This window comes from Vespa velutina, chromosome 3, assembly GCF_912470025.1.
Source record: "Vespa velutina chromosome 3, iVesVel2.1, whole genome shotgun sequence".
Classification (NCBI taxonomy): Eukaryota; Metazoa; Arthropoda; class Insecta; order Hymenoptera; family Vespidae; genus Vespa; species Vespa velutina.
In genome coordinates, this window is record NC_062190.1 from 11555779 (window position 1) to 11570059 (window position 14281).

Consider the following 14281-nt stretch of genomic DNA (forward strand, 5'->3'; position numbering starts at 1 on the left):
ATATGTGAGTATATATCCGGAACCCTTCAACGAGCAGCATTCGTTAATCGAATTAATATAATCTCGGCGGGCAGCGAGCCGGACACGCGCGCCCGTGATGACGGTCCCTGACTTTGGGCTTTTCGGCTTAGCCTCGACTTCCTTCTTCTTCTTTTTATTTTTATTTTTATTTTTCATGTTTGTTTTACGCCGCTTTCAAACTTTAAAAGTTCGCGCGCGTCCCATAACCCAAACTCTCTCTCTCTCTCTCTCTCTCTCTCTCTCTCTCTTTCCCCCCTCCGGTCGGAAGTACTTTGAACGAGTTTTCTTAATGGAACGAACAATGAGAGGAAACAATATAATCCTGGATGAATGAATTTATCTTAGGGTTAGGATTAGACGGCGGAGTTTTTTCTTGTTCTTCTTCTTCTTTTTCTTCTTCTTCTTCTTCTAAAAAGGATTCAAACGATCGAACGATTATCGCGTCTATACGTTGTAATTATCGTAAAGATCGAGAGATTCGTGTTGGGATCGATGATTCTTTTCGGATTAACGCCGTCCACCGTAAAATTGATCCTCTTCGACGAGGAAGAAAAAAAGAAAAAGAAAAGAAAAAGATTTTGATACGATCGAGCGTGTTTTACCTTTAAAACATAAGTAGAAAAAAGAAAGAGAAAAGAAAAGATGAATATGAAGACGGGGAGGAAGATAAGATAGATTCTGATCAAATAATTTATTAAACGTTCGCCATTTCATGGTATTTTACAATGTTACAAGACAACGACGAGTATCCTCCACGTCGTTCGCGAATCTTTTTGCGGTTGGTCGCGAAAGTTTACGTCGAGTTATCCGTGAAAAACACATTGCGGTACTAAAAAGAATCGCAACGAGACGAAAGCGGCGGCTTCTTCTTCTTCTTCTTCTTCATCTTCATCTTCTTCTTTTTTCTTTTGTTTATATTTTTTCTTTCATTTATCTTTCAGAGAGAGAGATCAATTTAGATCTCGAATCCTAGAAAAGTCACGAAATGAATTTCGTTTGTTTGATATATTATATATATTATACGTACATATGTATAATACGCGTGTGATATACATATATAAATATAATTTATTAAAATGACCGCTCGTGTCCGTTGCGATTCGCGCTTTTCCTGCTCATATTTTTCTCTCTGTTTTATTTTCTTAATTCTTTCCATCCTTCCTTCTTTCCTTCCTTTCTTTCTTTCTTTTTTTTTTTTCTTTTTTTTTTTTTCTTGTTTTCGTTTGTTCTCTCTACGAAGCTTACATTACGCCTAAAAAGTTAATATAGTATTTGTACGAAATACCGTTGAAAGTAACGCGTGACACCTCGAGGAAGCTCTCAGTGGCGGTGAAACGATCGGTCGGTTCGGAGGAGAGAAAACTTATCGGACTGATCGATGCGTGTGTATCTGTGTATTATGTGTTGTATTTCTGTGTCCTGTATTTTATCGCTCTCTCTAGTAACTTTTCTCTTTTTATAATCCTCTTATTATTATTATTATTATTATTATTATTATTATTATTATTATTATAATTATTATTATTATTATTATTAATTTTATTCTGTTCCTCAATTAGCAACTCACGAGTGGGAATCACCGAAAACATTTTTTTTTCTTTCTCTTTATATACCGTTTAACTACTAATTCGTTTAAGTAGAGAGAGAGAGAGAGAGAGAGAGAGAGAGAGAGAGAGAGAGAGATTCTGCGCGCGATGGAACGAAAGTGTCTTAATTAATGAATATGTTAACATATTTTTCATTTTTTTACCTTTTTTATTTTTTTTATTCATTTTTTTATTTTTCTATTTTTTTATTTTTTTCTGAAACATGGATATCAATGTAAAAACACAAAATTAAAGAATAAGAGAGTGAGAGACAGAGAGAGAGAGAGAGAGAGAGAGAAATGATATGCAAATTTTTTATCATCCAGAGAAGATTAATCAGTATTTTTTTTTTCTATAACAAATAAAAAAAGAAAAGAAAAATATTTCTACATCGGTAATCGTTTTAATTCCATCGTGCAAAGAATCTAGAATTTGTCCTAAACGTTATTCACAAATGAAACGATCGGCTCCTATCGTCGTCTTTTATTCGAGATAGAAGCGTCCTTTTCCATCGGTGATTACGCTAATTATAAATACATCTAGTTCGTCTCAAAAATGGCGATCGTGTCGTCGACCATATCGTTTAAAAAGTCCACGAACGAGATCACAGAGACAGAGATAGATACATATTTTATCGGTTTTCGAAGCGCATTGATCTAAAACAGATTGAAAGGAAAATTTACTTCATAAAAGGCAGACTCTCGTTAAAAGTATGGCCGAGATATGCTGAGACGACAGGCGGGGACATAAAAGAGTTTGTATTTATGTGTGTTTTCGTGTTTATGTACGTGTATATGCATTTAGCAGTGATAAAATTCCTAGGAACGCGCCTCTGGCACTTTTCTTTGTCTTTTTCTTTCTTTCGTTCTTTTTCTTTTTCTTTTTTTTTTTTTGTTCGTCGTCATCATTTTTTTGTTTTTCGAAGTATCACGTATATCTCTGTACCGTACCTGTGTTCACGCGCCACATACGTACGAATTTTTTTATTCGTGTGTATGTTGGTATGTGCGTACGCGCGTGTATATACCCTCCGGTGAGTTTGCTATATGCATTTTTAAGTGTTAACATTTGTCCCTTTTTTTTCCTTCTCATACGAGACACTTTCCACATTTCTCTTTCTTTTCCTACGATCATTTTTCCCGCTCCAGCTTTTTCGTATCATCATTCTACTCATCTTGATCATATACATTTATATGTATATATTTTTATTATATACCTTCATTATTCTAATATATATATATATATATATTTATATAATTTTATATATTTACATATATATATATAAATACATATATATATGTTCCATATATCTTTATCTTAATTTTCGTGTAGAAACAATAACTCTTTCTCCTTTCCCTTTCTCTCTCTCTCTCTCTCTCTCTCTCTCTCTCTCTCTCTCTCTCTCTATTTTTTTTTCTTTTATTTTATCTCTTTTTCACAGAGAATCGTCGTTCAGTTTACCGTTTCGTTCTTTTATCATTACCAGTAATTAATTTGTTCGAGTTGACAAATAAAAAAAAAAAAAAAAAAAAAAAAAAAAAGAAAAAGAAAAAAAGAAAAGAAAGAAGAAAAATTAAATGAAGAACGCATTTCGAAATTTTATTATTTTCCTTACATCGCAATAGATTAAATTTCGCATAATTCTACACATGAAAAGTGAAAAGAAAAGTATAAAGAACAAAGAATGGATTACGAATCAACTTTTTTCGATTATATTTTTTTTTGTCTCTCGAACGAAGCAACGAACTGTTCGACGATATTATTTCAACGATAAAATTTCATTGGTTCATTGTTCGCAAACTGTTATTGTATTTTTTGATAAAAGCCAATGCACAAGGGAGAGGCTCACACGTGTAAAATTTTTACGCCGAGACTCGTGCGTCTCTTTCTTTCTTTCTTTCTTTCTTCCTTCCTTCCTCTCTTTCTTTCTTTCTCTCTTTCATTCGTTCATTCTCATTCTCATTCTTTCATTTTAATCTTCTTATCATTCTCTCTCTCTCTCTCTCTCTCTCTCTCTCTCTCTCTCTCTCTCTCTCCATCTTTTTACGAAAATTACAGTCTTCAATGGGAATTCGGCAGCGATAAGAAATTAACGGAGGATATGCATTTTTGTGCAATGTTCCCATGTAAACAATTTATATAGATTATATATGCATGTAATATTTTTCCTTTTTTTCTCTTCTCCTTATGCGCGTCTTTCACCGCATTTTTCATCGTCTTCACCAACGCATTTATTTTCTCCTTCACTCTAATCATTATACTCGTAAAGCATTCCATCTCTTTTCGTTTTCTTCTTTTCGTAAAAAGCCAAAACATTCCTCAAGTTCTTAATGTGAAACGCGAGTAAAATACAAGTATTTACAACATAGCAATCTGTCCACGATCGCTTTCGATGATTTCCACTAATTAATCGCTAAATTATTTTATTGCGCGTTAATCTTCGGTCTGTTTTGTAAAATCCAATCGACGAGTCTCTTTCTCTTTTTCTCTCTCTATCTCTCTCTCTCTCTCTCTCTCTCTCTCTCACTCTCTGTCTGTCTGTCTGTCATTACGACATAAAGAGAAAAAGAAGAAAATTAAAAAGAAATTTTTAATAAAATAGAAAAAATATTCAAAAGAATCTATAGAGGAATATTAAATTGTGTATGTATATGTGTATGTCTGTGTATATAGCTGTAAAAATCCTGGAAGTATGCACAACGACGCGATCTCTCGACGATCGTAAAAAGATTTTCTTCATCTTTGGATTTATTTCATTACTTATCTAATTACGTATCTAAGGTCACCTATTACCTCTCTTTTCTATATCGTTGAATATCGATCATCGAGATTTCGCATCAGTTTCTAAATAGTTTCTCGCTAAATTAATTAGTACCAAATAAATTACTAAATATAAAATTCATGTATATATACGTGTGAGTGTATGTCTCTGTATATATACATATCATGTGTGGGTGTGTATATATACACACATATATCGTATGTTTACACCAAATAATCACGGTCGAAGACAATTTTTCGTATGAGCATATTTTGGTACTTGGGGAAAGGGGTCATTTTCGTATTTCGTTCAAACATATTTCTACCTTATCCTTTTTTGTATTTTCCATTTTCCGATTATCGTCTCTCTCTCTCTCTCTCTCTCTCTCTTTCTCATGTCTTACATACATACGCAAAGAACAGGCACGCTTTTCACTCTCATACTTTCTCTTTCGTATGCCCATGAGATATAACTTAACACCTATGTCCAATATATTATATATTAAATAATAATAATAATAATAATAATAATAATAATAATAATAATAGTAATATAATAATAGTTATAATAATAATGATAATGGTGGTGTCGACAATGAGAATGATAATGACGACAATAATAATAATAATGGTGATTCATGATAATAATAAAAATAATAATTATATAATATAATAGTTATAATATATAATAAGAAGAGTAATAATAATAATAATAATAATAATAATAATAATAATAATAATAATAATAATAATAATAATAATAATAATAATAAGAAAATCGTATCATCAAATATATTAATTTTAAATAATATAATTTCTAACAAATCACCCTCCATTCAACAAATAAACAAAATTAACGTGGTTGTTCGTTTCAACTTGGAATTTTGTATAGAAGTGGCTAACGTTTTTATTATTAATAAGGGAAAAGATTCCGCGTGTGTGTATGTGTGTGTGTGTGTGTGTGTGTGTTTGTTTAATGTACGAATCTTCGGACGTGGAGTCACGTGACTTTTACTCGTAACTCGCGCGTTAACGTCATTTAAAATAGAAATATTTTTTATTTCTCCTCGTTCGACGTCTTTTCGAACACGTACACCTCTCTTCTCTTTCTTTTTAATTATTTCCTTTTTTTTTTTTTTTTGGCATACTACCGTCATACATTTGCTACTCACTAAATGGATTATACTTTACGATGACTCGCAATAATATTTACTACTAAAGGGGGGAGGAGGTCGATAAGGAAGGGACTATAGGGGAAGAATAGTAATAATAATAATATTATAAATAATCACGCTTCTCGCGCGATTGAACGAGAGATCGTGATTAAAGAGGGGGGGGAAGAAAAAAAAAAGAAAAGAAAAGAAACAAAAAGACAAAGTTGCGAGAAAAATATGTAAAAGAAAAAAGAAAAGAAAATCGTGTATTCCCGAGACTCGCAGTATGGTGTTTGTATGTGTGCGTGTACGCGCGTGCGCGTATATGCGAATGTTTGTACGTGGCTATGATGTGTGGTAGATGCGCGTGGGAGACTATCGCCGGACGATGAGGGTATTGGATGAAAAAATAAAATTTCCGCGTTTGCTTCTGTTGAATAGAGATAGATAGATAGAGAGAGAGAGAGAGAGAGAGAGAGAGGGAGAGAGAGAGAGAGAGAGAGAAACAAAAAATCAAAACAAAAAACCAACGTTGGTGAAACACGACTCGTTTAACCTTTCATTCATCGACTTTGTAGCAATTCGTACTCGAGACTGGACAAAATATCTACCGATCGAATGTTTGCAGTAAAAATTCTTTCGAGATTAAAAACAAATCTCCGGATTCGATTACTCGCGCGTCGTATTTGACACGGGGAAAAGAAGAAAAAAAAACAAAAAAAAAACCGATTACGTTCGATTCGTCGAACAAAAAATTTTTTCTTTTCTCTTTTTAAAAAAAATCAAACGATTTCGATAAGACGACGAATGGGAGCTGCGAGTAAGGAGATTCTTTATTCCTTTTTGTTTATTTCTTAATTTCTTTTTTGTTTTTTCTGATCGATCAAATCGAGCTTAGAAACATCCAGAAATCGTTCTATCCTCTTCTCTACGTGCTGGACCACGAGAAAATGGGTTTTACATCGTCGATTAACGATAACAATAATGATAATATACTCGGGAATGATGATGCGTGTGCGCGGGTCTGACAGTATTTCCTTTTTTCTTTAATTTTGTTCCCCTCCCCCCCCATGTTGTTCCTTTGTTTCTTTCTTTCTTTTTTTTTCCTTTCTTCCTTTTCCTTTTCTTGCTTCTCTTAAGAATTCATTATCTTTATTTTGCAGTTCTGTGCTCTCGTTAACCTCGGAACACCTTACGATATTCACTTCGAACGATGGATGCTACGCAAAATGGATTTACGAAAGTGTCACGTCACACTTGCCGCTGTTAGATCTACCAGAATGTTTCTTTTTCATTAAATCGAGAAACGCGAGAAAACGCGTATCGCGCGCTCCTTACATCGCTAAATTTCTGTATTATTATTATTATTTTTTTTTTTTTTCCTTTTCTTCGCTAAATATGGTCGAGTGCTCTATTTTTCTTTTTCTTGTTCTTTTCTTTTTTCTGATTCCTATACTTTGAAACTGTCCGAAGGTTCCCACCAAGAAAGATCACGTCGCTTTTAATAGACGACCGCGTCGTATATTTTGTACCTCCTATGTGAAAAATATTCATTTAAAGCTCGTACACGCTCTATGTCGCAAAAAATATTATATTCTCTTCTATAAAATTGTCAAATCCTACTAATTCGCTATAAACGCTCTTACGTCGTCGATACGCGACGATTCGCGTCGATTGCGAACGATCGTATTCTTCCTCTACTATCGTTCTATTGATGTAGGAAAGATATCGGGAAGATATCGAAGATATATATATATATATATACATATACACACACACATACATATATATATATATATATGTGTGTGTGTGTGTATTTATATATTTTTATATATATACATATATATTAATTATGTGTGAGATTATACGTATGATTAACAAATAAACGGTTGTCTTTTTTGTTGGATCTTAGAAACGATCGTTCGATCGACGCGTAATCTAGAAATGGATATCGTCAGGTTTTCTTTTTTTTTCTTTTTTTTTTTTTTCTTTTTTTTTTTTTTTTTCTTTATGAATGATTCATCGTGATCTCATTTGTATCATCTCGCAATAACTTAAACATATATTTCGTGACAATATGTATAACTCGATAATATAGAAAGGATTAAAAAAAAAAAAAAAAAAAAAAAAAAAAAAAAAAAAAAAAAAAAACTTGGAAAATATTGCGAGAAATTCGAAAGGAAATTATATCGAAAAAATGTCTGTTTAAAATTGACACAGAAATAATAGGATCCTATTGAAAATTGACGAGTAAATAAAAGAGGAAAGGAGAAAAACGAGAGAGAGAGAGAGAAAGAGAGAGATCAAGAAGAATCGCTCGATACGACGCTAATTAAGCTTGAGGGGAAACCTGCGTCCAGTTTCAATGTGGCCCGCAAACTTTGTGCATTCCATTTGTTCCTATTCGAAGTATCTTATAGGAATTCGAGTCATCCAGGATTCTTTACGAGTTTTTTTCCGCGATAATCGTAAACGCGCCGACAGAAGAGTACCATGTCCGATGGTACTGGTATCGGTGGTTGCCGATTCTTTCTCGGATATACTTGGTCCCCCGGTGGAACTATTAAACCGGGACTCTCCAAACCCTCTTCGATTCTTCGCAAATTCTTGCGGTAGCTAAAAGAGAAAATATAAATTTGCAATTGGAATGTCATAAAAGAAAAAAAAAAAAAAAAAAAAAAATGGTTTTATATTTTATAACCGAATAAACTCACCGACAATACTCGTTAAACGTTAGAATATAACATTTGTCCTCTATGCAAGCGACACTGTTGGCATCTCTGTGGCGAGAAGCAAACACCTCGTCCTCGGTGTCGCATTGCGTACGGCCCTGTTCCGTGTGTTCCGGCCTGTAGTACCACAGTAGCGAAAACATCATCTCACCTGGAAAGATAAAATATTTTTTCATCTCCGTCGAAAACACGGCGAATAAGACACGGCGAGTAGGGAGGGGGAAAGGATAGAGATAAAAATTTCAAACTAACTTACCGTCGTCCGGATTTTCCCAAAGCGCAGCTATCTTCGCAACGAACGGCAAATCGGCCTTCCTTGGTCCACTCTTAAGTAAAACGCAGTCTCTGGGTCTCAGGACATCGCCGCTCTCGTGCTTCATGCTGGCGTAACACCGACGTATAGCCGACTCCTCGTTCTACGAATACATACAAAGACATATATATATATATATATAAGTTCCGATCGAATGAAAATTGTATTAATCCTTTGAATATTGTACAATCTCACGCGAGATTATCATTATTATATTATTACCGTTAAGTAAACTTTGGCTTCGAAAGCGTCACCCTCCCAACTCCAGCCGTTACTCCATTTCGGCTTTAAAAATGTTTTTCTAGCGAGCGACAAATTTTCGCTCCCTCCTAAGGTATCCTCGATTTTGGAGGTTGCTCTCTTTACGTTAGACTTCTTCGCGCTCTTCCGTTTCTTCTTGATCAATGCCGGCTTCTTCGTTTCTTCGCTAGCCTCGCCACCGGCCTTACAACCTTTGCTCGCCGCTTCGTTTTTCTTCGTGCTATCTTTCGATTTTGTATCCTGACCCTTAGCAGACTTTGTCTCCTGCGATTTGCCCTTGCTTCTGCTTCTAGATTTGACATCCTGCGTTTTTGCCTTCGTTTTCTCAGTTTTACCCTTGCTCTGACTGATCTTCGTTACTATCTTCGATATTTTCTCCAATTCCTTAGCCAAGCCCAACTTTTTACCAACCTTCTTTAAGATACTAGTACCCTTGTTCTTCTTATTTTCCGACTTATCGTTAATCTTTGTCTTCCGATCCTTCTTCTGGGTCATTTGCAAGCTCTGCTGTATAACCTTATCGATGGTCTCCATGATGGAAGTATCGCTAGCCGGAGATTTTGAATTATTACTCGTCAAGCTGTTATTACACGCCGCTTGTTTCGTACACTTGGACTTTTTCGACGCGGATTCCGAACTGTTAGGAGTCTCGGCTTTACGTTTCTGACCCTGTACCTGCTGACTCTCCTTCTTGGCCTGTTTCTTTTTCGAAACGCACGCTTCGTTGACACCGTCCACCTTATCGAGAAGCGGCTCGATCGGTGCTATCACTTTGCTCGTATTATCGTTAAGATCTTGTGTCGAGCCAACCGACAGAGTTCTCTTGCTAACCTTCCTTTTCTTACGTCCATCCGACAAACTGTCCAATGACAATTTTCGTTTGGTTACCTTTTGACACTTTGGTTGTTCAACCTCAACCGGAATCTTTTCGACCGGGATCTCTTCCTTATCTTCGACCGTTTCTTGAACTGTCGGCTCGTAATCCGGCTTTTTCCAATTCTCATTACCTATCACCACGACGTCGTTGAGCTCCTCCTTCACGTCCGGATCAGCGTCGAGCTTATCGTCGATCAGTAAAATACCCGAATCCTTGTCAATCTCCAATATAGCCATTTTGCTCTCTTTCATGCACTGCTCGCACTTCATGATATCGCACTTGTAGTCCGACTCACATTTCACGTTACAATTCGCCGCGCAACTCAAATTATCCCCGATCTCGACGCTGCAGGACTCGCACTTAACGTTATTGTTCTCAAGCTTGAATTCGTGAAACTTGCTGCTCGGACAGTTCCCAACCGTGAGCTTTTCGCTCGGCGAGAGTGTCTCCATCTTGACCTCGCAAGTAGATGTGCAGCCGTGTTTCTGACAGGCACACTTTCTCAACTTGTCCTCGGTGCAATTCTTCTCGTCCTAAGAGAAAGAAAGAGGGGGGAGAGGGGGAAGAGAGAGAGAGAGAGAGAGAGAGAGAGAGAGAGAGAGAGAAAAGGAAAGAGAGAAAAAAAGAAAAGTTAGCACGAAAATACGAATACGAATGGAAGATTATAGAAAAGTTATGGGAAGTGGAGGCAACGATACCTTGCTCCTGCAGTCAGAGTTCTGAGAACGATTATGACCACCGACGAGATTATGAGACGGTGGAACAGCCGGTTGGCTTTGATTGAGGTTGCGTAAAGTGTTGAGTTGGACACGATCCGTATCCCAGGCATTGGCACCATGAGGTGGCGCTAGCCCGGCTAGCCCCCTCGCTGGCGAGGGCGGACCTACCAAAGCACTGGGCGGCAATGACAGACCGGGCCCCGATACCACTGGCGCTCCCTTACCATTACCAATAAGGGGCCCAGTATCCACGTTTTTTGGACATGACTGCATCGGGCACGGACAACCCTGGAAGGCTGCGTCTACGATAGGGCACGAACATAGATCGAATTTAATAAAAACACATTCGAGGAGAGAAAAGGCATGGGTTTCCATTAAAGGAGAAAAAAAAAAAAGAAAACTCACGGTCTACGAAAGGTCTTCCCTGAGAATGAAGATATGCTGGATTAGCCGGAGGTGGTGGTGGAGGGTAACCCCCGTAATACGGAGGCAAGGGATATTCTCCGGGTGGCGGTGGCGGTGGTTGATAGTCAACGACTCCAGGACCACCAGCCGTGCCTCCACCTCCCGGTCCTCCGCCTCCACCAGATTCCTGATACCCATAGTACTGCCTACAAAGAAATCTTTTTACAGAATGCTAGAAGAGTCCACTCGGTAGAATGGCCCTATTCGCATTGCGGGCTCAAGTGTGCCTCACACGTTTGCCTTCTCCAAAAGATACTTTGGAGAATATCGTTCTTACCTTCTGTAAGTTGGCGCGTACTTGTAGTACGGCGGAGGATGAGCGTGAGGATGGGTATACGTAGGTGGATAACAGAGATCTTGATACTGAGGTGGCGTGCTATAATAGGAAGGGCAATATGCCCTATAAAAGCCTCCTCCACCTGAAACATACAAGGAAGGATTCGTTCGAAAGAGATCGTAAAATGGGATAGACCTATAAGATGATATCCTTCGAAATTGCTACGATTCTTTTCTTCCTTTTTCTCTTTTTCGACTCTATCTAGCGATGAATGATAAATCGAATTTGTCAGGTAGAAAACGGACCTGGAATATCCGCTGTATAGGAATATCTGAATGCACCTGTACTACTCGTGCCACCGGAAGTGGTCGATGTCGCGACCAAATCGTCCGAGCCTTCCGAGTTTTGAGGAGGCGTGGGAGTTGGTTCCGGTGGTGGGCCCTTAACCGGGGGTAATGTTGGCGGGTGCTGTATCAGTGGTCCAGCCGGCTGATAATACCCTGCAAACAGACAAAATGAAAATCGATTAAAAGTCGTCGATCGCAATGTTTATCTGAAAAAAAAAAAAAAAAACATATATATATATACATATTATATGTATGTACTATATGTATGTATTTATGTTCGATTCTAGGAAAGTTGAAAGAAACTTTGCCTCGCAAAGTTCCGAGCTAAGCGAAACCTGGCTTTCTCCTCGCGAGTAGTAGGACTGTCGTTACGGTGACGTGCATATCGATTATCCGAAAGATCGTCCGCCATTTACTTCGCCCAATCGCGATTCCGCTTATGTAGGTTAAACGCGCGCATATATATATCTATACACACACATGTAGATGACACGCGCGCGTGGAAAGGCGCGTGCTCTCGCATGCTGTATGCGTGAGAGAGAGAGAGAGAGAGAGAGAGGGAGAGAGAGAAATACGTATTCCTATATACGGTGATACACACCAGGCAAACGCAAATATGTGTTTCAAGATTATAGTAATTCAAAATCAATCGTCAAATAATTTCGTCGATACTTGCGTGGATCGTTTAAAATAGAACACCAAGTATACATCACGCATGAAGGACACGAAAGAGAAAAAGAGAGAGAGAGAGAGAGAGAGAGAGAGAGAGAGAGAGAGAGAGAGACGGTCGATGGGCGCAGCATCAATCCAGCCGCATAGAAATCTGTTTCTCTCGATGGACCTCGCGCGCGCGCCAAGTAAATGAAGTTTCGCGACGAGGCCAAAGTGAATGAAGGGTACACGCTGGCTTTCTCGAGTGTATATATCCTTAGCCGGACGGGGCCGTGCCCGATCGAGGATAAAGGCCGCGTCCTTTAGGATGCCTACTAAAAAATATCGCGAGAAACGAGGTTTTATCGTCTTCGATGTGCCGTGCTGTTGCTACCGTTTTCGAACTCGATTCGACCTTCGTGATCCGATTTTTATTTCTCTTCGTTCACTACGTACGAAAGAGAGAAATCCTTTCGTTTCTTCTTTGTTCGATTGAAAAAGAATATGGATACGGTTCGAAAGATTTTCTACTCTATCTCGTCTGTTCGATCATGGATCAAATCGAGAACAATCTGTGGTTTGACGGTTTCTTTCTTTCTCCTTTTTTCTTTTGTCTTCCTTTTTCTCTTCTCGGATTTTTGTTTTTTGTTTCAATCCTTTTTTGTTCCTTTTTGTTTTGTTTACTCTCTCAAGGTTGAAATAAGAATCTTTGTTATCGTGCTATAACGTTTTTCGAGATGCGAATGGGATCAAATGCGAGATGTCATTTCTATGAGAATAACGAAATAGAAAATATTAGTGAAAAGGAACAATTGAGGAACGGGTTAGTATCTTATTGACAAGACACGAAGAAAAAAGTCAATGTTCATTCATACGAAGGTTATACTCCGGGAAAAAGCTCGGAAAGTTCTCTTTCTTGAAATACCTATCTCATACCTTTCCTGTCTCGACGGGCCGTTCCAAAGTAGAACGTCTCGCGAACCTCGCGAAGCAAGAAGATATTTTAAGGTCGACGTATTGGGATGTCTCAGGGACGCGCACGTCGACGTTTATGTCGTCGTGTCGTTGTTTGCGATCTATTAAGGTCGCTACGAGGCTCGTGAAAATATTTTCAACCTAGAAGGTTTATATGTATGTGACTGGCGAAGAACCGATGACGAGGGACAACGAAACAGAGGTGGCAGAGCTATTAAATACGTCCATTAAATATATATATATATATATATCTCTCTCTCTCGTTTCACTAACTCGAGTGTTGCAAACGTGAGAACGTAATCTTTCTTCCGAGCAAAGGTCACCTAAAGCTTTTCAGGACTCTCTCGGTGGAAAGTTCAACGAGGATGGTTGGAACGCAATGAACAATGCCGGAAAGCCTTCCATGTAGTACACGTATATATACTCAAAATGTATATAAGCGCGTGTATGTGCCTACACACAGTTGATCTAGGTCTATAGATGTAGACACGAGTGTATCGGTGGAAACCATGGACACGACAAATGGGTCACTGTCCGGCACCGTTCGAGAGAGAGAGAGAGAAAGAGAGAGAGACGCGACCCATCGATCTAATGGCACGGAACGTGGAAGATGATGATAAACGCGAGACACCGCTCCGTTTCACGTCTATCTTTTCTCTCCTTTTGACAAAAGCTAACACACGGACATATTTGAAACGTGCTTCACGAGTTTTTCCCGAAACTCGAATGAATTTTTCGCCACGGCCAAACGTCCTGCTTAACACATATTCTCTCTCTCTCTCTCTCTCTCTCTCTCTCTCTCTCTCTCTATCTATCTATCTCTCTCTCTCTATCTCTATCTATCTGTATAAGGAGTATTATAATAGTTCTCCTATATTATTTTTTCTTACTGCTGAAAGAGCCGGCGGAAAGCAACCTTCGATTCAGGAAACATAAAAATTCTTTTCCATTATATATATATATATATATATATATATTTATATTATGAATACTAATTGAATGGTATAATGAAGAGCTTATCAGGACAAGATAGAAAGAAAGGAGCCGTTCCTTTCTGTCCCTTTCTCTCTTTCTCTTTCTTTCGTTTGGACAAGACGGAAAGAGAGAAAAGACAGTGGGTGCCGACTCTATTCCTATCTGTGG

General features: G+C 37.9%; 2 protein-coding genes across 9 annotated transcripts in view; both read right to left on the reverse strand.

Annotated features, from left to right (window-relative positions):
* The window catches only part of LOC124947556 (netrin-1-like), a 110849-nt gene extending 107933 nt beyond the window's left edge, over positions 1-2916 (reverse strand). For both annotated transcript variants that reach the window (XM_047489876.1, XM_047489875.1), the window contains exon 1: positions 1-2916. This exon is cut by the window's left edge and continues 3361 nt beyond it. The gene's annotated coding sequence lies outside the window, so the exon portion shown is untranslated.
* A 3042-nt stretch (positions 2917-5958) lies between these two features.
* LOC124947551 overlaps positions 5959-14281 on the reverse strand; it is a 57543-nt gene continuing 49220 nt past the window's right edge. For 3 of the 7 annotated variants that reach the window (XM_047489856.1, XM_047489854.1, XM_047489857.1), the window contains exons 5-12: positions 11471-11665; positions 11166-11307; positions 10829-11046; positions 10403-10725; positions 8789-10237; positions 8510-8669; positions 8236-8404; positions 5959-8137 (exon numbers count right to left, since the gene is read on the reverse strand). In XM_047489856.1, the coding sequence (XP_047345812.1) occupies positions 7951-8137; positions 8236-8404; positions 8510-8669; positions 8789-10237; positions 10403-10725; positions 10829-11046; positions 11166-11307; positions 11471-11665 (2843 nt within the window). In that variant the 3' untranslated portion in view covers positions 5959-7950. The remainder of the gene's footprint in view (positions 8138-8235; positions 8405-8509; positions 8670-8788; positions 10238-10402; positions 10726-10828; positions 11047-11165; positions 11308-11470; positions 11666-14281) is intronic. The other 4 variants (XM_047489858.1, XM_047489859.1, XM_047489861.1 and 1 more) reach the window with 4 other exon arrangements.